Below are 26189 nucleotides of genomic sequence, written 5' to 3'. Positions count from 1 at the left end.
GATACTTTTTTATTTTATAAAAATATTCATTGGTAATCCTTACATCAAAATATCGGGCCTACCCAGAAAAAAGTGTCTAGCTTCGCCACTGCATATACAATTATATTATATGGAATATACATACACTAACATATATTATGACAAGTATATTATTATACTGTGTTACATTACCTATGGACATAGTCCATAGGAAATTAATTATTATTAATTAATTCATTAGAATATATTAATGTTAAAAAAAATAAATTATAATAACATAATATTATATGTAGGTATGATTATGAACGCATGATTTATAGGCATAAGTCAGAAGAAATATTATTACACACGACGTCTAGTGATGGCGATGGTGACCATTGCAAGCTCACTCGGTCATTATGTTATTTTAATCATGCATTAATTGTAAGAAAACGGTGTACCTAGTGATGATAGTAAACTATATCATCACTGGTCGTGAGCCTTACAATTAGGTAGGTACAATGAACTTTTCCTATTAACAATACCAAGGTATTCGATATTGTATACAAACGCAGCAATGAAAGATAATTATCTTTATCACTTGTCGATACAAAATATTTCGCGCGATCAAAAAACTTGAAAACGTAATACAACGTTCCTCATAAGTTGTTGTTAGAGGAAATTAAAAACAATTGAGAGAGTAAATCCACAATATTTTTTTATGAGCGTCTGAACAGAATTCATCAAAATCACAAAATTTGTCAAATTATTTTGAGTTAGAAATTCATAAAAAATTTACAATTTATATTTATGCTTTGAAAATTTAATAGACGATTTCCCTTAAAGGTTCCTATACATATTTAACAAAAAAAAATGTTTACTGGAAAGTCAAATAAGGTTATATCACTTATATCATTAAATTCAAATTTAACACATCCATTACGGTGATTTTCTAGACACCTAATGTACAGCAGAGCTGGCGGGTGACAATTTCCCTCTTTTATTTATATACATATTTTTAAATTTGATGACTTGGTTACAGGGGCGGACTGGGGCAACATTTTGGCCCGGGAAATCTATATTTTGACCCGGCCCTTGCCATTTCTCGTCATCACAAAAATGTAAAAACTTAAATATACCAACGTTTTATTCAATGAGGAATGCAGCCTTTACACATTTTCAATTTTCCCAGAAAACAACTTAAAATTTTTTTTTTTTCATTAATTGTTTATGGCATCAACTAAGAGGTTATTAGCCAGGGGTTTTTGGGACTGTTGGGTTCGGAACTCGTGTGAAACTTAAGATTTGTTAAACTAAACTTACCAAATAGTTTCAATATGTAATTTTAATTTTGTTTAATATTAATGAAGTACTTCACAAATAAATAATATATTGGTAAAAGTCATTCAATCGTAACATAATACTATTTAATACCTTATGTAAAAATATAAAATATTATGACACTTATATTGTAGTATATTAACTTTTATTAGTTATAACTAGAGTTAGGATGTTGATGACTTTTGCATTTTTTTTCCTTTTATTCTGTACAATGCTATCCTAGCTAAAAATTTGTTTCATGCTCCCTTGATGCAGAATATTCTAATTTTATTTTGCATTTTTTTGCATTTTTTGCATTTTCAGCTATAAATGATTTTTTTTTGTTTTTTAACGTCATTTTTCAACATTTTTAAGTCATTTTTTCATCTTTTAGAGCATTTTTTACAAATTATAGATTTTAGGGCAAATGTTACACCCAAGTTTGGAAACAAATTTAATTTATTTAAAATCTAACTTTGGATTTGGACTATTAGTAAAAAATAATTTTAATATTATTATTGTGGGGTTTTTGTTGTGATTACATTTATCGCGTTCCGATAAGATTTACTCTTTGAGTGTTATATATTGAATTATTTAAATGCTTAATATATTTATAATTCATATTTTAAATTACTATTACACCCATTATTATACCCATATCTCTAATAAAAATTATTATTTATAAATAAGTTTTTTCACTTACTTAATTAGTATTTTAGATAATTTTTAAGGTCATTTTTTGAAGTTTTCAGAGCATTTTTGCACTTTTTTTAGGGTTTTTTTGCATTTTTTTTAGGGCATTTTTGTGTGTTTTTTAGGTCATCAACATCCTAACTCTAGTTAAAACTAGATTTAACTCATTTTTCCTTTGGAAATAAATTATATTCATATTGCATACCTATTAATTAAAAAAAATACTAAGGAAAAATAATAATTTTAGGTAATAGATAGGTATTTACATTTTTAATGCTTATTTGCGGTTGATTGCAAAGATTTTCTTGCATTACTAAAATAATATATTATTCAAATTATTGATCATACGCAAACTCCTGATGGAGTATCAGCCGAACCAAAACCTAAAATCTATTTTTAAACACCAAAATAATGTAAACAATTTTTCATACACGCGCGTAATGATAATATGAAAATATAAAATATTCATCATTTGAATTTATATCTATTGGCTATTTTATTTTAAGTACTTAATAAGTAATGTAATAATTACAAATTAATTTTGAACAGCGGCCCACCGGGAAAATTCCCGGTTTCCCGCCGGCCCAGTCCGCCCCTGACCTGGTATCCTCTGAATAATTTTGAATAGGTATAGGCGGTACATATTATGTAATAGTTCTGAATCATTCTTTTTAACTAAATTATTGTGAATAGTTTTTACGGTTTAAGAATCCGGAGATTGTTGCCTGCAGTCCTCATTGCGCGTTTTTTGGTTTTTTTTTTGTCATGATCTCAACCATATAACTTTTCTATTTATGGTCCCTAATCCCTATATTAGTGAAATTTATATTTGAAATTTATTTATTATCAGTTATCACAATATTATTTATTGCGCAGCAGCCTGCCTCTGGAGGCGCTGCTAGTATGTGTAATAATGTCCATTGTCCGTATCTAACTTCAAACTGACCTTGATAATATTGATTTTTTTGTTGATAATCCGATAAAGGCGTTCTGAATTTCTGATAAGAAAGCCCAATTTTATTTGGAAAATAAAATAAATAGATGGATAAGTTATTAATTAATGTAAAAATGAAAACAAATACCTAAAATGTTTTAATTAACAATTCTTTTAACTTAATTATGATATGACATCATTTTTGTGTAAGTGTTTAAGATGAAGAGATATAATTTGGGAACTTAAATTCATAAGTTTGATCACCAATATTTGGCATAAAAAGTCAAAATGTAAGTGGAGTAACGGGTATCTTTACCTTTGAAGATTAACGGTTTAGAGGTGAGAGTATTAAATTTGTTTAAAAATTTGTTATTATTTTATATATTCATTATTTAATGTAACATCCGTTTTAAAATAGGATAGATAAAGTATATATAAGTATAAATCTCTGACATAAATACTTATGTAGTCTTGTAATTTTCATAACAAAAATAGTTTCTATGCTATTCATCTACCTATAAACTTAATTTTCCAGGGTATCAACATTTTTTAGCCATACCTATTATTTATATAGCTTAAACACATTTGAAGTAAAGCAATGTATATTATAATACTTTGATTAACCTATATAGGTAATAATAATTATAAGATTTAAAAATAATCTTAAATTATATGTATTATGTTGTTAGAACGAAAATATTTTTAAGAACTAAAATATGAAATATTTTTCTTTATTGAGTATATATCCCTGTATATATGTAGATTTGAGGTTGAATACAGTTTATTTATTTATTTTAGCACCTTTTTGACAATATTTTAATAGTAATTGAATTCCTTTAGATATTTTTATTTTACTAACAATGAATATCATGCGAAAACTGCGTGGTAGTAATACTACCACATCTACAACTGGTGAAAATTCTCGACTGTTCGAAGAAGATTCTAGTCAACATACTGCTCTTGGTTTAATGCATTTAAAGAAACTTTTTACTGATTACATTCATACATCACACCTGCTAACTGACAAAGAACGTAGTACAAAGCTGTATACTATGATTCCATTATTTTGCAAAGTAAATAATTTTATTAAATTGAATAAAATCAATTTTAAAGTATTACATTATTTTTATCAGGTTTTTGGCAGAAGTTCTTGTGCTGAAATTATTGAAAAATTTTGTGACATTAATAGCTGGTGCTCAGAAATGTCAGCTCTTATGGTTGCAGAAATCCGTCAACGTGCGTCCAATCAATCAACGGAAACCGCTAGTAGAGCTATTGCTAGCTTTTTAGAAATAGAGAACTGTGAAGAATCTAGTAATGGATGGATGCTTTTATCTACATTAAACTTGTTAGCAGCAACTAACCAACCATCTCTTATAAAAGTATATCTATTTAAAAATTGTGTAGGTTTTTTTTTATACATCTCATTTATTTTTATTTTAGATAATGGTATCTGCATCTCTTCCGTCGACATTAGTAAAATGTTTGTATCTTTTTTTCGATTTACCTCCTTTGGAAAATGAAGATAAAAAGACTGATCAAAGCGATTTCACTCCAAAAGAACGTCGTATATTGTTACAAAAAATTTTTGTGCAAATATTAGTGAGATTGTGCAGTAATCATTTACCAGCTGAAGAATTAGTCACTAAAGATGATTTATCTTTACTATTCTCTGCTATTACAAGTTCTTGTCCGTCTTATAATGCTGTCTGGAGGAAATCTTCTGCTGAAGTTTTAATAACAATTTCACAACACGGAATTACACCAAAAGTTATACAGTATATTCATGGTATTTATGTTTATAAATACATTTTAAATTGGATTTTTAAGTACCTATAAAATATTAATGTATATCAACTAAAATGTTTAATTTTGAAATAGGAAAGAACTGTATTGAATTGTGTGTAGAAAATATGCGACAATGTGCAGATTTAAGTCCATTAGAAGTAGTTGATATGTTTGTTACTGTATCTTATTTTTTAAAAGATTCATCTGAGATATCACAAGTATTACTCGATGATTTTAATACGGCAGAAGGTTATAAATTTCTATCAGACTTTCTTGTCAGGTAAAATAAAACTTTTTATTTTCCATTGTGTTTTTACTTGTTAGCTGAATAAAATATAAATAATGATTTATTTTACAAAAACAATGTTTTCCTTATTGTGGTAATTTTCAGTTTAGAAAATGACGAATCTAGTGAAGCTCTTGAAGCAATGAGGAATCTTGTATTGATAATTGCATCTCTTTCTATGAGTGGTTATATTGAACTGAAACCAAATCAAGAACAACCTGACTCATTGTTACAACTTTTAGGATTTACTTTACCTCAACCTACTGGGCGTGGTTAGTATAAGCATATTTGTTATTTGTGCTCTTATATATCTTGTATATTTTATAATCAAATAATTTACTTTAGGTCAAAGTGTACGGAATATATGTGCATTCAATGTTCTGCAAACTACATTTATTCGATCTGATTCTAGTGCATTATGCTGTACAATTCTTGATGCAATATCAAATGTTTACCATTCTGATAATGCCAATTATTTCATATTAGAACCACAAAATACATTGCCAGAATTTACTGAACATATTCATTTAAAAAATCAACAGATACAAGACAAGTTTTTTAAGCTCTTAGAGTTTATTGTTTTTCAACTTAATTTTGTTCCAGTTAAAGAATTAGTTTCAATGGCTCAGTTATTAAAAACATGTAGCTCTACAGAATGTACTAGAGTCTGTTTACAGACTCTATTAAATATACTTAAGCACAATAATACATTTAAAGACGTATTTAGAGATGTTGGAATACTTGAGGGATTATCAAACAATTTAAGAAACTACACTCAAGACTATCTCTCTGATTGTGAATCAAAAGGTAATATTGCGACTATTTTTAATTGCTTATAGGAAAATATATTCTAGAACTGGTGACATTTAAAATTGTTTAAAACAAATGAAACTACAATATGTATTATTGTTATTAACTTGTTATATTTTAATAAAATACTTTTGTTATTTTAAGACGAGAAACACGATGGTGATCTAAAACGTGTGATAAACTTAACTGCAGAATGTTTAGTTAATCTTATGATATCTTCTCCAAAAAATTGTAAAGTTTTCAAAGAATGTGGCGGTGCTCAAGTACTGTACATTATACTTGAATATCCATCAACTCGTCAGTATGCTACAGGTAATTGTACCTACACTTCTGTCCATGAGATAAGGATCCTGTTTCGCAACATAAACTCGTCCGAGAATTCACATCCCCTAGATTGTCTTCTATTACAATTAGCATCACCAACCACCGATCTTAAAGGGTTTTCAACCCGGTAAGTTGTTTATCATTCCATCAGGAGTGTCTGAGTGGAGGTGGGGTAATATTGCCTTGGGACATTCATCAGCGTTTAGTAATATGTGCAAAACAAGTTCCTTTCATGGATCAGAGTATAATTTATTATTCTCTGTTATTAAAATAAAACTAAGTATGATCAAACACATGTCTATTTGTAATATTTAGCTATATTACGAGAAATGATATTAAGCACTGGTGGTGAAGAAGAAATGTCTACACTTTTGGGCACTCTCCATACAGCTGATAATACTTGTTTACCATTAAAATCTAGTATTTTAAAATTATTTTTGAGTTGTATGAAAGAAAGTCACCGCACAAGAACCATGTTTCGTAAAGTAGATGGATTTGTTTATGTAATAAGTGCATTGGTGTCAATGGAAGGCTGGTTTTCAGATGATAAACGTGTTGATCAAGAAGCTTTAAAATTTGCTTACATCATTTTTAATACAATTACCATAGCTATGCGCTTTGAACCAGCAAATGCAAAATATTTTCACCAAGAAGTAAATTTGATCAAACAAATTCAATTTTAAACCTTTTTTTTATTGTATTTACTATTATTTTATTTAGATTTGTTTGACAAGTTTATGTGACACATTAAGATTATTAGGTTGTTTTTCAAATGAAATTCAACTAGATGACTATATTGACTTAATAACTACGTCATTAGAAGAAAATGTTTTTCATAACATATTCACAAGCAATACAATCAACCCTGTGTAAGTATCATTGAAATAATTTAATAACAATTTTATATTTTACTCACTTTCATTTTTATCAGTGTAACAACAATTTAAATTTCATTTTCAATCATATTTTATTTTTTTTGATAATATAGACAGAATAAATGAAAAAGATCTCATATGTTCACTATCAATTCTTGTGTTGAGAATTATTAATCAAAATAAGTTAAAAGTAAATTTTAATTTGATTCATGTCCGTTTTTATGGAAATAGCTAATAGGTAGTAAATTTTGATTTTCTTAAATATACTAATATAAATTTAGTTTCTTTAGTGGGTATTGAAAATAACGTTCTTGTGCTGTGATTTTAACAATTTTAATAAAATTTTATTGAAAAATAATATTAAGTTGATTAATATTGTATATTTTAGGTATTGCAACTGATTTTTAATAAGAAAAACAAGTCTAGATAATTATCATAAATATAATTCATAAAAATTTTGTTTTCAGAATTACTGACAATGTTCCAAAGTTTCTATCTTATGCCTGTATAATAATGAGAATGCTGTATGATGTTGCTCTTGATTTATATGATAAGCAGAGTAATACCACTGTTGTATCATTTAAGTCACCTGCCCATAGACGATACAGCGAAGTTTGTTTTGTTTTTTTAATATTTAATAAAGTCTGAATTCAAATACTAATTTTGTCTAAATTAAGGTGGCTACAAAACCTTTAGACTGCCAAAATAACAATCGTCGTGCAATACAACTAAACTTGACTCCTCCTGCACCAGATCCTATTATTGTTCATGCTGGTGTTGTTATTGCTATGTTACAACTACTACCATCAATTTATAATCCATCGGCTCCTAAAGTAATATATTAAAAAAAAAAAAATTAATAATTTATTTATTGTATGATAACTTTAAATATTTTCTTTTGCTTATTTAGCTATCACTTACATTGCAAGTTTATATAGGTGAAGTAATCAGATCTTTAGTTCGTGGTGAAAGAAATCAACAGCTTCTATGTGATTCTGGATTTCCAACTACTGTTTTAAAAGTAGGACGAATAGCATTATTGGAAGAAACACATCCTCTTCATACAGTGTTTCAGTATATGTTAGAGCGTTTAGCTATTCAGCTATTAGAACCAAAAGATTTGCGAGAATTTTTGAGACTTGGAGAACCCCTTTGTTGTGTCCCATTAGATTTACTGGACTGTTGGATAAGTCACAGTAGTAAAAAACCGGGTGGAACGGTACCACTAAGCCGTGTTAAAACACTTGTATCTATGACTACCCCTAGAGATCCTTGTATGCTTGCACTACCGCCATTTTTTGAAATGGATTTGTCTTCTGAAGGTTTTGGATGCTTATTTTTACCTAGTATTGCTCCACAGTCTCCAATTAGTGGACCCTCAGTTGTTAATGTCGCCACATTAACTACTCCTGATATGAATGTAATTGGTGGAATAGGAACTGGTTAGTATACATCATTTAAATTATGTGTAATCAAGTATATTTAAGGTATATTGTTTGTGTTATGTACAATTTTTTTTCTTTTAAGGTGACCGAATGTTCCCCCCTCAGAGTGGTCTTAGCTATTCAACATGGTTGTGCGTTGAAAAGTTTTCAGAACCAAGAAGTGACCCTCACCCTGTTCGGCTTCTGACTTTAATAAGAAATGTGCAAAGTACTAGAGACCATTTAGTTTGTTTAGCAGTAGTATTATCTGCTCGAGATCGAGCGCTTACTATATCCACTCAAGAGACTCCAATATCAATGAGTATGTTGCATAATTTATTGTACTTGATATTTATGATTTACAATAACTTAATAAAACTTTTAGCAAATGCTGATTGGGAGCCAGAAGTCATTGGTGATTCATGTGTAAGAATTTGGTATCCAGATTTTGTACAAGAAGGCCAGTGGCATCATATTGTATTAGTTTTAAATAGAGCCGTATTAAAAAATTCGTCATTTTCTTTGTATATGGATGGTCAACATGTACATACTCAAAAAGTATTAATTTTTTATTCTTATAAAAAAAAATATGTATTCATTTTTTATTTACATATTATTTCAGTTACATTATATATCTCAAAATCCAGGTGGTGGTGCAGCTAACTTAACAATTGCATCTTCTGTTTACGGATACATAGGGACTCCTCCAATTTGGAGAAAATATTCAAAACTGACATGGAAACAAGGGCCATGTTGTTTATTAGAAGAGGTATTAAATCCTCATGCTATAAAGATTTTGTATCAGCTTGGTCCACATTATTTTGGAAGTCTACAAGCACCTGATATTAAAGGTATTCAGTCTTAGTTTTAAAATTTTTATTTTAAATCAGTGATTTCAACTACATTAAAGTTTTCACTATAAAATTGGGTATCTAAAGTTTCACAATACCTATAAAAAAATATTCTTGTATACGTTTATGGGTTTTAATCATATGTTTGAGAATTGCTTTTAAATTATTGTTTAATTTAAATTAATATTGTTTATTGTTTATTAGATTTAGAACATATTGGACCTTTGGTATCTGAAGAGAAAGTAATTTTTGGATTGAATGCAAGGGCAGTTTCTCAATTAACTTTGGCAAAAATACGAAAAATATATAGTAGGGTGGACAGCAAATCAATTGCGAAACAGGTAATGCATGATTGATAAGTAATATTAGTAATAGTAGGAATGAATAAAAAGTAAAAATTTGAGAAAACATTTTTTACATAAACTTTTAAGTTTTAAACTAAGTATTAAATTCATTTTTTAATTATTTGAATAAAAATGAATACTATGAAATTAAATACAAAGTGTAAAGTACTTTTAAAATGTCATACTTATATAAGTTCTATACATTTTAAATAGTTTTAAGGAAAATATTTATAGTTATTTTTTTACAGAGTGATTTACTTAAATGTCACGCTCATTATTTCAAAATGTATTTACATTATTGAAAATATTTTTCTTACACAATTTGATGTCATTTTAAAACAACGTTTTTAAGTATAATTTATATCTAAATAACTACCTACTCGTTAATAATTCAGTTTTTATGTATTGGAATACCGGAAGGAATATTTTGGTTCTGGATTTGAAATTATAAATGTATTTTGTCATTCAAAAAAATTTAAAACTTAAAAAATTATAAGTGATAACAATAAAAAGTTGTTAAAAATATTGTATTAAAATTTCTTCAAAATATCTAAAAAAAAGTTAAAACTTTTTGAAATAATGAGTAGACACGTCATAAAGAGACAATTGACACACTCTGTATTTATAGTTTTGGATTTGTTAACATTTGAGAGATTCCAGATTCTCTATGGTTGAATTGTATTTAGTTTAAATCATTCATGGTTTATAAACAATATTGTGATTTGTGATCATCCAAAAATAAATATTTGCTATTTAAAATGTTCTTTATTAAAATTGTATTAGCTTGGGATGTCCACTCATGAAAATGCTACTCCTATTCGTATAATGCACAACACAGCTGGACATTTAGCTGGTTCAGCCAGAAGTTTAGGTGGTGTTATTTTGGGATATTTAGGAGTTCGCACATTTTATCCCCGCCCAGTTTTAAAATTAATTGACAACATTGGAGGCTGTTCTGTATTATTGGGTGAGAAAAAGATTGCATATTTATAATTCTATAACATTATTAATGCATTTATTATTTTATTGTCATCAGGATTAATTGCAATGGCAAGAGATATGGAAAGCTTATATGCTGCTGTTAAAGCTTTGAGTGGAGTACTTCATTTAAATATGACAGCAAAACGAGAAATGGAACGAAGGCGTGGATATCAGCTATTAGCTTTATGCCTACGTAGGCATAAACATATGTTAAATGCCCATATCCTACATATCATACTTGATTTAGTTATAACAACTAGAAGTGTTGAAGCACCTACTATACCGGATGCTGTTGCATTTAATGATTTGATTTGCGAGTTAAATGTGTGTATATTTTAAATTAAAATTGTTAATAATGTTTATTTATTCATTTTAAAATTGTTTAGCTTTGGCAAGAAGTTCCAGCTGGTCTTTTACGATCACTTATCGAACAGTTATATGAATTGGTATCAGACTCAAATGAGAAAAGAAACAATTTAATTATATTAAGAAATATGGAAATGGTTCGTAAAATGGTGAACTTTTTACCGATTGTTTTCAATACTTCTACGTCATCGACTACAGAAGTATTGTTTTCATTACTTGGAGCACTTTTAGCAAAACACCCATTGACTGAAGATTTATTATGGTAACTAATTAAATTACCAAACATTCACTTGATAATACATATTTTAGTATCAACTATTATCAAATATTAATATAAACACAATTTTTGTTCAATAAAATGATTAGGTCTTGTAAGTTTTATTATCACTTTGCTTGTTATACTTATTTGATCACTTAGGATTTTTAATTTTCGAACAGCACTAGGTTTGATAAATAGTTAAAGTAAAATAATAAAAAGTAATAACCCACATTGTAGAAATGTCAATACTTTTTTAAGTAATAAAAAATTAATACTTTTTGCTAGTTTTAAAATCTCTAATAATATATTTTTTGAAGAATTACCATAATTATTGTTAAGATCTAAAAACAGTCTGTTGTTAGTACAATTTAATATTACAGAGATTGTTATAAAATACTAATACTTATTTAATGTTACTTATTCTTAATTATTTCTGTAAATTTTCTTTTCTTTATTTATTAAAAACAGTTTTAATTTTGATTAATTTAATTACGATTACGAATTAATATAAAATATGAATATGTTGAAATAAACAATAAACTTCTAACTTAAACTTAAAATTTGTATTTTTAAGCCTTGGTCAGTACATGGTGTTCACATTGAATACTGGCCTCAGTACAGAATCAAATCTTAGAGTTGAAGAGTTTGAAACAAGAACAAAGAATATGGAAAATAATACTGAATTGACTAATGAAGAAAAAACCATTTGTCTAATATTATTACGTAATCGTTATCTTCAACTTGTACATTCTCTTTTGTTCACTAATAAGAACTTAGTTTGTACTGGGTAAATATAAACAATGTTAAATCTACACATATCGATAACACCTTAATATGTATCATGAATATTTTTTCTTGTAGGTTCTGTGATGATCTTGTTCGAGTATTAGGATTTGACTGGGTTCTGTTATTTATGCAATCAAATATACATAGTTCTTCAATAATTTGGACATATAAAATCCTTACCACTTTGTGTTCTGTACCTTCATTAATGGTAAAATTTAGAGAAGCATCCAGTAATGGTGGTTGGCTGTTAAATACGGAACTTTTGCAAAATAATAGAGCAAATTTAATGCTAAGTAATGTGCCTTATAAATACATGATTTATATTAATTAATTAAATAAATCTTGTTATATTGACTACTTATTTTAGATTACCAACTTTCCCCAAGCTTACAAAAGAACAATAAAGACATACTTAACAAAATGGAAGCTTTAAACATACCAGGTTTTCAACACCTTTCTTGGTTTTTATCTTATCATACTGAACTTCCTGAACTGTATTATTTCCTAATGGCTTTAATGTTGGGTCAACCAGCTAAGACGATTCCTAATGAAAAAAAAGTTAATATTTTTAAAATATCACCTTAAATTAACTATGCTATGAATTATATATATATATATATATACATTATTTTTAGTTGAACCTTGATGGTATTTGGATTTTTATGTTTGGTGTTCCAATTAGTCAGTCACTTTCTGCTGTCAGTGATCGTATTGTACTGTGTCCAGAAGCTGTCACTGCTCTCCTGTCAACTGTGAGATTAATCTTGAACCAAGATAATAGAGAGTAATATTTTTAAATTATTATTTAATTTTAGTATTACTATTTAGTAATAACTAAATGGTTTATTATTGTGTTATTTCAGAATTAAATATGAAGAATGGTTAGAAGATCATCCAGTTACTATAATTCAGTTTCTTTTCTATCTGTACCATAACTTGCCAGATTGGATGCCAGCATTTATGACATCAGAAATTTTACATTCTTTAAGTGCAACACTTTTTCCGTTTACAAACTTGAACTTAAGTGAACCATCCACACCAAATGACGACTGTTTTATAAAAACACCAGATGGAACTCCACCTTCAACCGTTCAGAAAGAACAATCATTAACTGTACATCCTTCTAGAAAATTTGTAATTGATTTCTTAAGAGTAATTGTTGTTGATTCACTTCTATTACCAATAAGTACCAAGTCATTGCCACCCCTAGATTTAGTTCTTGATGTAAGTAGTCTATTATTAACAAAATATATGTCTTTTTAAATATTTAATTTATGTATGTTTGTATGTATGCATGTAAATATTCTTTATAGGCTTCACCAGAAGGTGCAACTTCATCTCAAGTATCAAAATACCAAACTGAACTGCTATCAACATTAATGGATCACTTATTAGCTGCTGATATTATGATTGGAGAACAAGCTGCTGTGTCCACAGTTCCAGGGGGCAGCGCTCAAAATATTCCTCAAAATGTTTGTTATTTAACATGTCGTGTCGTTGACAAACTATGGCAGGGCGTTTTAATAAAAGATGCCCACGAAGTATTTGATTTCATAATGAAATTAATTGTTCAAGCAAAACGAAGACCATGTTCTGTACCCATGGAAGGATTTTACCACTGCCTTAATAGAACTACTTTGTATTTGCTTTCAAGAAATACGGATTCAATAGCCTCACAAATGCCAGTTTTGGAAGCATTACACAAACTTACCACTAATAGGTAAAAAAATATTAAATATTATATCCATGAAATAGTTAATGATTTTTCTAAATTTTTTTTGTTCTAGAACGTTAGTATTTGGATCTGGCAATCATGAACTTGATTTTATCGGATGTCTTATTTATTGTTTATTGCAGTTGACATCTGATATGAAAATAATGTAATATACTATAATCTATAATAATTATATAATAATTGTATAGTAGAATAAATTAAATATATTTTCTGATTTGATCTAGAAGAGCTCTCATTTAAAATAAGTTTGTGTAATGTTTTCATAGATTAGATACAAATGCAAAAACTACATGGCATATAAATCCAAATCAAACTGCAGAGGTTGAAGAACAAACAGCAAAACAAGGGCATAATTTGATGGCAGTTGCTGCAAAACGTGTGTGGGAAGAATTGTATATATCAAAAAAGCCAGCCATTGAAGAGGTAATTAATTTAATAATTGTTGTACCTACATAAATAATATATACATTTTACGTGCTTGTTTTTTATTGGTATATTTATAGTAATAAATATTTCTGATCTCTAATTATTCTAAAACTGAATTATTAAGGTATATAATTGTACATTATATATTATTTTTTATTTTTAATTTTCTTAAAATAAATATTTAGGTTTTCAAAATTCCATTACCAATGTCACCAAATAACAAAGCTCCAGATCTACATTCTGTTCGTGAACTTATTTATGAGATTGCTCAAAAACATTGGTTAACTTATATTGACATGGAAAAAAAATCGTTGTATAAAATGCCGTGGGAACTGCAAACACAAATTCAATCAGTATGAATAAAAGATAAATATGTTCAGTTGATGATAAAGTAGTTTAAAAAAAAAACATTTTTTGTCCTCATCTTTAGAAAATACAGAAAGTTACTGGTGGCTTAACTAGACTTGCATCTCGTGGCAAAGTTCTTAGACGTGATGAAAGTCGTTGGCAAAGTGGAAGTCTTTCAAGTATTTCACTACCATTATCAAGAATTACTAAAAGCGAATGGTCTACATGGGCTAACCATGGTTTAAATGCAGTATGTGAACTAGTTTCTATGCAAATGGCACGGCAAGCTCAACATCAATCATTTACTGTCCGTTATGTCCTGGATCAATGGTATCTAATAGAACAAGAATTAACTAGGGAGAGGGGACTTTGGGGTCCTTTTACTTCCTGCAAGTAAGTGAGAAATCCATAAATTTTGTGATATGTATACTAAATAATTATTGGTTTTAGATTAGACAAGTGGATATTAGACATGACAGAAGGTCCATGTAGAATGCGTAAAAAAATGGTAAAAAATCATCAGTTCTATAGTCATTACCCATATCGACCAGAACTTGAGTCCGGAGATAATGTAATTTATTAATATTATTAAAATAATTGTATACATACAATTGTATTGATTTAAATTGATTTATTTTAGAAAGGATTAAAGTATCGTGTGGCTACGAGTTATGATAGCAAAGAGTTTTGTCAAAAATATAAATTACCGACATTAATAGATATGGAAAATTTAGCTCCACAATCTAACGAAAACAATAAATTTATAACACAAATTGTTGGTCAAGATACCTTTGATTTTGACAAGAATTTAGATGATAATGGTAAACAATTAATTATTATTATATTTTTCATTATTACATGGTGTTGGTTATAAATCAATATATACAATTATTGTTAGTACTAAGATTAAAAAATTAATAAATGTTTCAAAATAATTAATAAGTACACATGCTTGGAAATTTGTGATTCATTTTATTATTACGGCAGAAAGGATAATATAAAAAGTTCATAAAAAAATACATTGGTATTTATAAGAACTGTCCTTTAGGCATGTGTACATTAATTTCAAGTTTTAAATTTATTTCTTAGACAATTTTATTTTTTTTTACTATTTTTTTAATAAAAAATTTACAATCGTTCTTAATACACAAGATACTTTCTTATTTAAACTTGCTCTCCTTTTCAAAATGTTTAATTATCGAATATAGGAAAGAGAGTATATCTCAAGTATATTATTAATATATTATAAATTATAATATACAGATTTTTATAGTCATTTATAGTCAGAATTTCATTTGTAATAAATATATTGATTAATATGGTAAAAATAAACAAATAAAATATATATTTTCCTTTTTTTGGTGCAGTTATATTGATATATATATTTTAGCTGAATGGGTTAATAGGTGTGAAGTAGCTTACTTAACCTAGGAATATTTTCAGTTGTTTTGATGATCAATACATCACATATAATATTCAAAACTATATGAAGTATAGATTAAGTGATATAATCTCAGTATATAACAAAAATCTAAATTGAACACCTAGATATCCTTCCCCTATATCTGCCACTCGGATACATGTTAAATATATTACTTATTTGATGAAATATTTATTTGAATTTTTAGAATTACCATTCAAAGGATTAAAAAGAGTTGTTAGAAGATCAACATCTGAACCAGATGATGGAATGGATGATAATGACACAGAAAGTGGAATTGAAGATCAAGCACCGCCAGACGACAATCATACAATTATTAGACTTTTAGAACCAAATGAAAAAGTATGTCAATGAAAAAATGATCAATATTATGCAAATAATTAATTTTCAATAATATATGATTTATATTTTTTAAATTTCTAGATTAGTCATATGTTTCGGTGTGCAAGAATTCAAGGTCTTGATACATATGAGGGTTTACTTTTGTTTGGTAAAGACCATGTCTATATTGTTGATGGTTTTACCTTACTTAAAACTAGAGAAATTAGAGATATTGACACTTTATTGCCCAATTCGTATGAGCCATTATTACCGAGTCCTGGAAATGGAAGTCCAAATCGTGTACGCATTAAAAAACAAAGTTCTAAGTTTTCATATGATGATATAAGGTACTTACCATAAGTTCATACTTATTATAATAATATATTTTTTATTAATTGGACTCAATTTATATCAAACTATAGGGAAGTGCATAAAAGACGATACTTATTACAACCAATTGCTGTAGAATTGTTTTCTGCTGATGGACGTAACCATTTATTGGCACTACCAAAAAAACTAAGAAATAAAGTTTTTAATAGGTATAATTTTAATGATGTACTATTAAGTACCATTTTTTTTATATGTTTGTAGTATGATTAATATATTTTTTTTATTATTGTTCTCAGAGTTAATTTGTGTCTTATAATGTAAATAGATTTAATATGCTATCATTATGCAACAATTTTTTTTATATTACCTCATGAAAGCACATAATAACATTTGCTATATATTATTAAATGTATGCAATTGATTCTTATTTTTTTTTTTCTTATAGATTCATGGCATATTCATCATCAATTGCAGACAATGCTCATCAATCAGTTGCTGGGCAAAAAAGAACAGCAAATGTTGAACAAAGCACAAGCCTTCTGTCAAACCTCATGGGAGAAACAACAGTTACCCAAAGATGGGTGGTTAGTTATTCTATTAACTAACTTCCAAAATCAACCAGTTTTATTAAAAAATAAAATGGTTTATATTTTATAGAAAGGTGAAATATCTAATTTTCAATACTTAATGCATTTAAATACATTGGCTGGAAGAAGTTATAATGACCTTATGCAGTATCCAGTATTTCCTTGGATACTAAATGATTATGAATCTGATGTACTTGACTTTTCAAACTCTGCTATTTTTAGAGATTTCTCTAAGCCGATGGGTGCTCAATGCCCTCAACGTCTTGAGCAGTTTTTAAAAAGGTACTTAGTGTTTTGTTTTTTAAAGTTAGTATATTATTTTAATATATTTTGTTTGCTTTTCCTTAATCATAACATTGCATTTTATAATAATGTGTTCTAATTTTTTTTTCTATTGACTGATATTTGATATGCTTTCTCTCGGGGTACAGAGTATAATAGATGTAACTATATATTTGAGTCTATTAGTCTTTATAATATACATTCAAGCTACTCTATTACTACTGTATATTTTTTATAAAACTCTTAATAATATTTGATTTTTACAGACATTATTAATTTTATTTTTTTATGTGTTTTTTTAGTATTGTGAATTTTTCACTGTTATATTGTTATATTATACTTTATTGATTTCTGTGGTTTAAATTATCATATAAAAGATAGTAGTTGAAATGTATTGGTTATTTATTTTAGGTACCGTGAATGGGATGACCCTCACGGTGAAACTCCTCCGTATCATTTTGGTACCCATTATTCTTCAGCTATGATAGTATGTTCATATTTAGTTAGAATGGAACCATTTACTCAGCATTTTCTCAGACTACAGGTTGGTTTTTTTTGTTCTATATATTATACATATTATACATATTAAAAAATATGAATATTAATATATTCTTTTAGGGTGGACATTTTGATTTAGCTGATCGTATGTTCAATAGTATTCGAGAAGCATGGTTATCTGCTTCAAAAACTAATATGGCTGATGTTAAAGAGCTTGTACCAGAATTCTTTTATCTACCAGAGTTCTTGGTTAACTCTAATAATTTTGATTTGGGTATTTGTTCTTATATAATTTCATTTTATTTGTTCATTTATCATTCTTTTTTTAATATCACTATTTTTAGGATGTAAGCAAAATGGAGTACAATTGAATGATGTAGTCTTACCTCCATGGGCCAAAGATGATCCGCATGAATTTATTCGAGTACATAGAGCAGCTCTTGAATCAGAATATGTATCACAACATCTTCATGAATGGATAGATTTAATATTTGGCTACAAGCAGTTGGGCCAACCAGCTGTACAAGCTTGTAATCTTTTCCACCATTTATTTTATGAAGGAAATGTTGATATATACAGGTAAATGTACTCATTTTTTTTTTTTTTTGATAAAGGTTAGTTGATTTGAAAAATATGTGATTGGAGGTATGTTATCAAAAGTTAAAATGTCATAGTTATTATGATTGAATGTTATTTTGAGTATAGAAAATATAATTTTGATTGCAACATTAGGATTTCTATTATTCAATCATTTTTATTTATATTATTATTTTATGCAGTATTGATGATCCATTAAAGAAAAATGCAACCATTGGATTTATAAATAATTTTGGTCAAATTCCAAAGCAGCTTTTTAAGAAACCTCATCCGAATAAAAAACAACCAACCAATAAGGCATCTATGCTTGATGCTGCTAATCCAATTTTAAGTTCCAGTACCAATTTGAGTTTGGGCGACAAACTTTTTTTTTATCATTTAGATAACTTAAAACCATCATTACAACCCATCAAAGGTATTTAAAAGGTCTTCAAACCTGCATTTGTTGTCTCTATCTTGTAAGCTGAATTCCCACAACTAGTTTATTTGCTAAATACTCGTGACTTGTGGATATAAGGAATACAATTGGAACGATCCAATGTAGCCAAATATTTGTTCAATTATTTGCCTCTCAATAATTTGCATTTCCATAGGTGTTCATTTCCAGAAGTGGTTATCAGTAAATGTGTAACTAGTTATGTATACCATTTATTCTAACACTGAATACTTTTATGAATTACTGGGCCATTTGATATTTAGTTTAACTTTAATATCAAGATTTAATTGACTTTTATCCTATGATTAGAGTATTAATCTAGGGCATTTCATAGGAGTTCATTAATCTTTTAATTTAAAAGTGAGGTATGCTCATTTTAAAATTGTAATATTTTATGTAGTTATAACTCATTTTATAATTTAAAAATCAATAAAATCCTATCAGTAGCCGCTTAAAGATTTATCCCTTAAAGGATGATAATAGGTTAAATCACTCTAAAATATTTATATTAATTTTAACCACTCATATTTGATTCTGCTGAATGCAAATTTGATATGTGTTTGCTTATAAGATGGAGACAATACATGCAGTTAAGGTCTTAATGTAAGATATTTGTTATAATTTAACATTATTAAATTAGAATCACTACTAAATGAGAACCATTATGTTATTATTTTAATACATGTTGTAGAACTAAAAGGTCCTGTTGGTCAAATTCTCCAAGTTGAAAAGAATGTATTAGCAGTTGAACAGAATAAAGCATTAATGCCACCAAGTTTCAATAAAACTATAACTTGGGGTTTTGCTGATCATAGTTTAAGATTAGCACAGTATGAAACCGACAAACCAATTGTAATCTGCGAAAGTTCGAGTCAATCACCTGGTGAAATCGTAACTTGTGTATGCCCTACATCTAAGACTGTTATTACTGCTGGAACTAGCACGGTAATATAAAATACATTTTATGCATATGTTATTGTGTCTTCATAGTTCGCATTTTTTAAAGGTATTGACTGTATGGGAGTTAGATTTAAACAATAAATCTTTAAGAATTGTGGATAATCTGTATGGTCACACAGAAGCTGTGACTTGTTTAGCTGCTAGTGATACATATAATATTGTTGTATCTGGTAGCAGAGATTGCACAGCTATAGTTTGGGATTTATGTACAAAAGCATTTGTAAGACAATTAAAAAAACATAATGCTCCAGTTGCAGCACTAGCAATTAATAACTCAACAGTTAGTAAAACAGTATAATATTATTTATTTACTTGCAATTTTTTAATGTTTTGAAAATTATTAGGGCCAAATAGCTTCATGTGCTGGTACTATGTTACATGTTTATACTATAAATGGTGAAGAATTAGCTAATGTAGATACAAGTGTTGGACGAGCTGATAGAATGCAACAAATATTATGTGTAGCTTTTTCACAAGCTATCGATTGGGATCCTCAAAATGTAATTATTACTGGGTCTTCGGATGGAGTTGTTCGAGTATGTGCTTAGTAATTATAATTCAATTTGTCTTAATTGTGTACTACAGATGTATATTTTACAGATGTGGTCTATGGAATATGTACAAGTTCCTAAGGTTCCATTGAATACCTTGTCGGCCGAATCTTCAGTATTAAAAGAATGTAGTGATGAAAAGAATAAAGATGTTGGTGAGAATTGTAGTATAATAAAAACACGGACAACTGCTGTCCAGAGACTGGTCAAACAATTAAGTATATCATCAGAAACTATCAATGAACAAGGATTAGTAATGAAAAGTGGGTCCGAGAGTAGTCTATCAGAACATGAGCCAAAAACCCCTATAAAAAAAATTGGCAGAGCTGATAAAATTCTTTTTGCTGATGAAAACGATTCTACACCCCCAGTTCCAATTATGAGGAAAAAAAGGTATTCTACTCTTTTCTACTGATTTTGAAATCACATATCAAAATAATTGTTTTGCTTTAACATGTTTTAGGGCAATAAAACCTAATCCATTGCTTCGAAAATCTGAGTGTAACACATCAAGTTCAACTGATGAGCCAAATATTCAACAAGAATCTTTAACAGTCTCTGATTCAGTATTAAGATTAAGTAAAAGTGAAACTAATCTCATAGAATCATTTGTTGTTGTTGATCAAGATGATTTGAGCTTAAAAACTAAACCTGTCAGTCCTTTACATAGATTGAGAGATGGTACAATTCAATATTTATTTTAATAGTTTATTGAAAAAATTGAATAAAATGTTTGTTTTGTTTCACCTTAGGGTTTCAATGGCAACGTCAGTTAGTGTTTCGCAGTAAATTAACTATGCATACAGCATACGACCGTAAAGATAACACTGAGCCAGCTTCAATAACATGTATATCAATTTCAAAGTATGTTAATAATAAAATTGCTTATATGCAATACCATAGTTATTCTTGGTATTTTTATACAGAGATCACCGGACAGTATATATTGGTGATGCCAGAGGACGAGTTTTTACATGGAATGTAGCTGAGCATCCTGGAAAAGGTGTAGCTGATCATTGGTTGAATGATGAAGGAGCAGAGCAGTGTAATTTGTGTGATGTTCGATTTTCATTGTACGAAAGACGTCATCATTGTCGTAATTGTGGACAATTATTTTGCTCTAAGTAATAATTAATATATCTACTTATTTTATTTATTACTCATTTCTTACACCACAATATAACATTTTCTCAGGTGTAGCAAGTATGAATCTGAAATATCAAGACTACGAATACTAAAACCAGTACGAGTGTGTAAACCATGCCACACATCTTTGCAGTCTGCCAAACACACTTAGTTCCTAATATCAATGTTAAGGACAATAGAAATGAATACTGATCCAAAAGATGATTTGTTAAATTGTTGAACCAAGGCCAAGGCTTGTAAATTCTACATATTGTGCCATGCTGACAAGTAACAACAAATAATTGTATTTTTAATAACCCACCAAATTTCTAGTCTATTATTGACATTTTATGTGAAGAAGTATTATTTAAAATTGTTACCATATATTCTCATAGCAGTTTGACAATAATTTAAATATTTTATATGAAAAAAAATCTATTGAGTCTCCATTAGCCATAGGTTTTGGAAATATATTTGTTTATGTAAATTATCTCCCATAATAATTTATAAAATGTGAAAGCAAGTAGAAAATCTTAAAAAATTTAACAATTTGATTAGCTATATTCAGTGGCGTCCATCTAATGTTTCATGTATTACTTTATGAACATATTTTCATGATAATGTTAATATTTGAATAAAAAAATCATCAAACAGTTTAACATCCCCTGAAATAATGTTTCAGTATATTAAGTAATGATTATAACACTTCTGTAGAACATGGCTGGTGATAGGTATATAGATATTCAGCAACATATATTTTCTAAGATATCTACTCTGATTAAAGTGTTACATTGAATACAATAATTTTCTTTTTAAATTTTTAGTGAATTAATATGAATTTTTATTAGGTCAAATCACTGCTAAAATCTTTAATTATTATTATTTTAATTTACAAAAATTTGTTATTCAATTATTTTTTGTTTCTTTAAAATTAATGATGTGCAAGTTTTACCTATTAGTTTCCGTCCAAAAAATGTTGTACAGATATTACTTATATTAATATCGTGATTTTTCAATTCATTGTTCTTTGATCAAATGTATCCAAAATCTAATAGGTTAAACTTAACTTCATATTTTTAAGGTATTATTATATATTTTTTTTAAATTTTATATATTTACAATGTCACTTGAATTTTATATTATTATTTATTATCTAATTTAATTTGATTATTTCAGTATAATTGTCTTGTTTGTTGCATGTTATCATTTATCTATTTAAGAATATTTCATTAGTGTATAAACTATCAACTCCACAAACTAAGGTATAGTATTATGAAACTATTAGTTTATGATATACCCCAATCAACTTAACAGTTTACTTTATATTATTATATATAATTAAGATATACTTGTAAAATAGAGCACAAACACAAACAATATGACTTTGATGAATCTTATTTTTATTATTATCGAATGCATGTAAATTTTTTAAATTATTATTAGTAGATGTCCATGGTATGTTCTAGTGCACACCAGTTTTTCTCAATTTTTTTACCATTTGTATTTCTTTTATAAAGAATAATTATCCTTTTTTAGACAAAATAAATTCCTTCTAATTTTTTCATCTTTTCAAGGCTTAAGAACTTGCAACTTTTGTATCGACTTTTAATTTATTTTCCTTATTTTTCACTTCAATACTCATTTTGAATTACTCTTATTTTATTCTTCCCTTTTCACATTCTAACACAAACTATTTTGTCTTAACTTTTTCAACAACCCCAAGAATCTAAAAATTCAACAACAATTTAACAAAGTTTTCACAGTGGATATTTACCTATTTTTGAATCTATAGTATACTCATATTTTAGTATCAACATTTTTATTGATTTAAAGTTTTTTTTTACCGATATATACAGATGTTGTGTCTTGTCAAACGTCTAAGATATGATAAGTTCTGGTCTTCTGGGTAACTCCTATTTCTGAACTAGTCTAACCTTTTTGTTAAAATTATCAGAATTTGTGAAAAGTTACTCATTATTAATTGTTCTTGATTACCTTCAGTGTTACCCATTATTTCAATAAAAATTGATGATATTCTGCACTGTTAAGATCACTTTTTTAATCATAACATTGTCTAATGAACCCCTGAAATATATATCTCAAGATCTAACTGTTTTCTGATTGGTTAGAAAAGTCTACCATTCAAAATTTTGTTACCAGATCATGTTATTAACAAATTTTAGGAATTATTCTATGTATTTTTGACATTGGATCTGTTTGTATTTAAACATCTAGAATTCACTCCAGATAAATCACTTACAATTAACTGCATGTTTCTAGCATTTGCTCAATAGAATCTGAAAATATCTAACAATTATTCGAAACGAAATTATTTTAATTAGAAACTACAAATTTTTATCTTTGGTTTTTTTTTTTCATAAGACTACAATATTCCTTTCATAGATTGACAAATTCTATCATTATTTGAGATTAAGACAGCACATAACGCACGTTCTATGCAATCACAAGGAAAGATGTTTTCCTCTCAATCATCAATAGTTCTCCTTTCAAGCTTAATTTCCAAATGCTTTGAAACAAAAAAATGCATGTTTATTACAATCTAAAAAGTTACTGTAAATACAATACAAAGTTAGAAAACAAAATATTTGTAATAACTACATTTATTTGGCATTTATAAAGCTAATTTTGCAAAAAAACAAAAGTCTAAACAGAATTACTGCTAAAATAACACTATTACATTATTTTTATAAACCGAATGATTGAAATCCAAAAAATACAATCAGTAATTTAGTTAGTTAACCTTATCTTTTTTGAGATCGCCGTTTTTTTCTTTGAAAGTAAACTTCATTTATACTAATAAAAATTATTTAACAAAATATGTATAGGCTGCCAAAGTATAGCATTAATAACAAAAAATATCTATATTTCAAATAATAAACTAATTTATAGGTTTTCATTTTTAATCAGTTATTTAAGAAGTAATATAATATAATTTTAATTTAAAAAACAGAAAAAATATTCACTGTGAAACCTTTGAATTTTTGGGGTTGCTGTTTAAGTTGAGAAAACACTATAGTGTGCCTAAGCTTCACATAAAAAGGAAAGAGTTCAATTATCAAAATTTGGAATGAGTACTGAAGTTGAAAAATATGGAATATGAGGAATATTGATTCAACGTTGAAAGTTGCAACATTTCAATACTTGAGAGTTGAAAAAAAGCATTGTTTTGTCTAAAATTAGGTAAATGTTCTTTGCCAAAAAAGGTTGATTTTTTAGATTTCTAAGTATCTTGAAATATTTATTAAACATTGAGAACAACTGTAATGCACTATTTAAAAACTCAAGTGCGTTCCAATAAGTAATATACTTTTGTATGTTATCTTCTATTATTAATTTACAAAATTAGAAAATATTTAACAAAAATATTGATTATAGATATGAGGTATAATAAATTATTTGATTATACTAAGAAATAAAATATTTAATATTTTTTTAGGACTTGAGGTTGCACCTCATATAATCTAAATATAGTATATTATATTTATACTTACTGGCTGCTACACACTAAAGATTCTAAAATATTGACATTTTTAGATCAAGACAAATGGTATAATGAACTGAATAATTTACTTCATTTAATCGTACTTTTAATGAAATTAATCTGTGATAAACAATTGAAATAATGTGTTTTTATAAATCAATAACTTTATAAGTATTAAGCCAATATAAACATACATAACAGATTTTAAAATGTTAGATCTTATATTTTATTATATAGATCATTTTAGTATCAAGCACAAATAATGATGTATTTAGTTAAAACAATTTAAAATACCATTATTACTGTTGTCTTAAAAGAAATATTATAAATCATGAATGTCTACATGAACACACAATTGTTGAAGTAAAAAAATCAGTTTTACTGTCCAAGACCACGTTTGTCAAATAGGTAGGCAATTTCTTTAGGGAAATATTTAGGTACATCCTAGATCTTAGAATTTGTGTTTAAAATCTTTTAAATCGTTTTGAGTACCTTAAAAATCTAATTTATGTTACTGATAATTAAATTCAATTGTACCTATTGTTGTCACTATTTGAACTGTTCAATACTGTTCATTTTTAAAGGTTCCCTTTAAATTTTACGGACAGTTATGTGCAACTGGTGCAGTTATTGTTTTATGAATTTGGATACTAAAGATAATATACTTTAATTAAGATGGTCTTAGACTTGTGTGGTATAGGTGTTTTTGAATGGAATTCAGTCCATAATAATTTACACACATATACCTATAACCTATATAGGTATATAAATACAGGATGATCCAACAAGTATGCTCACTCCCTTTTTTTCTTTAATAATGAAGTTTTTCAAAATCTAATTTTCGGAATCTTTAAATATACTCAAAAACCATACTTTCATATTCTTGAGATTTCTTGTGCCACTTAAGGAGTGCCCTGTGGCGATACAAACCTTTGTTTTTCAAATGAGAATCCCACTTTTTTTCTTTAAATTATTTAGCAGATAATTTTTTTGAGAATTTTGATGTATCGAAATCAAAATTCAAACGAGTAGTTGTCTAGTTATTACACAT

General features: G+C 27.5%; 1 protein-coding gene across 1 annotated transcript; it reads left to right on the top strand.

The window, feature by feature from the left end:
- The first annotated feature begins 3765 nt into the window (after positions 1 to 3765).
- Positions 3766 to 25933, top strand: LOC111034266 (WD repeat and FYVE domain-containing protein 3-like). Its single transcript, XM_022315396.1, is given in 48 exon segments — positions 3766 to 3978; positions 4039 to 4287; positions 4349 to 4694; positions 4787 to 4973; positions 5085 to 5251; positions 5325 to 5786; positions 5934 to 6101; positions 6429 to 6766; positions 6834 to 6982; positions 7456 to 7600; positions 7666 to 7821; positions 7899 to 8430; positions 8516 to 8734; positions 8798 to 9000; positions 9002 to 9263; positions 9468 to 9604; positions 10391 to 10574; positions 10644 to 10912; positions 10975 to 11216; positions 11788 to 12000; positions 12075 to 12292; positions 12367 to 12557; positions 12635 to 12783; positions 12863 to 13223; positions 13313 to 13719; positions 13787 to 13879; positions 14001 to 14157; positions 14346 to 14513; positions 14591 to 14901; positions 14959 to 15079; positions 15149 to 15329; positions 16137 to 16291; positions 16373 to 16617; positions 16693 to 16809; positions 17046 to 17184; positions 17258 to 17469; positions 17881 to 18013; positions 18088 to 18241; positions 18312 to 18546; positions 18747 to 18979; positions 19692 to 19945; positions 20007 to 20240; positions 20305 to 20496; positions 20561 to 20904; positions 20975 to 21192; positions 21264 to 21375; positions 21438 to 21635; positions 21706 to 25933. Coding segments are annotated over 48 exon segments (10476 nt in total). The 3' UTR covers positions 21809 to 25933.
- The last annotated feature ends 256 nt before the right edge of the window (positions 25934 to 26189 follow it).

The sequence above is a fragment of the Myzus persicae genome, unplaced genomic scaffold, assembly GCF_001856785.1.
Source record: "Myzus persicae strain clone G006 unplaced genomic scaffold, MPER_G0061.0, whole genome shotgun sequence".
NCBI classification, from domain to species: Eukaryota; Metazoa; Arthropoda; class Insecta; order Hemiptera; family Aphididae; genus Myzus; species Myzus persicae.
This window is presented reverse-complemented; position numbering and strand designations above follow the sequence as displayed.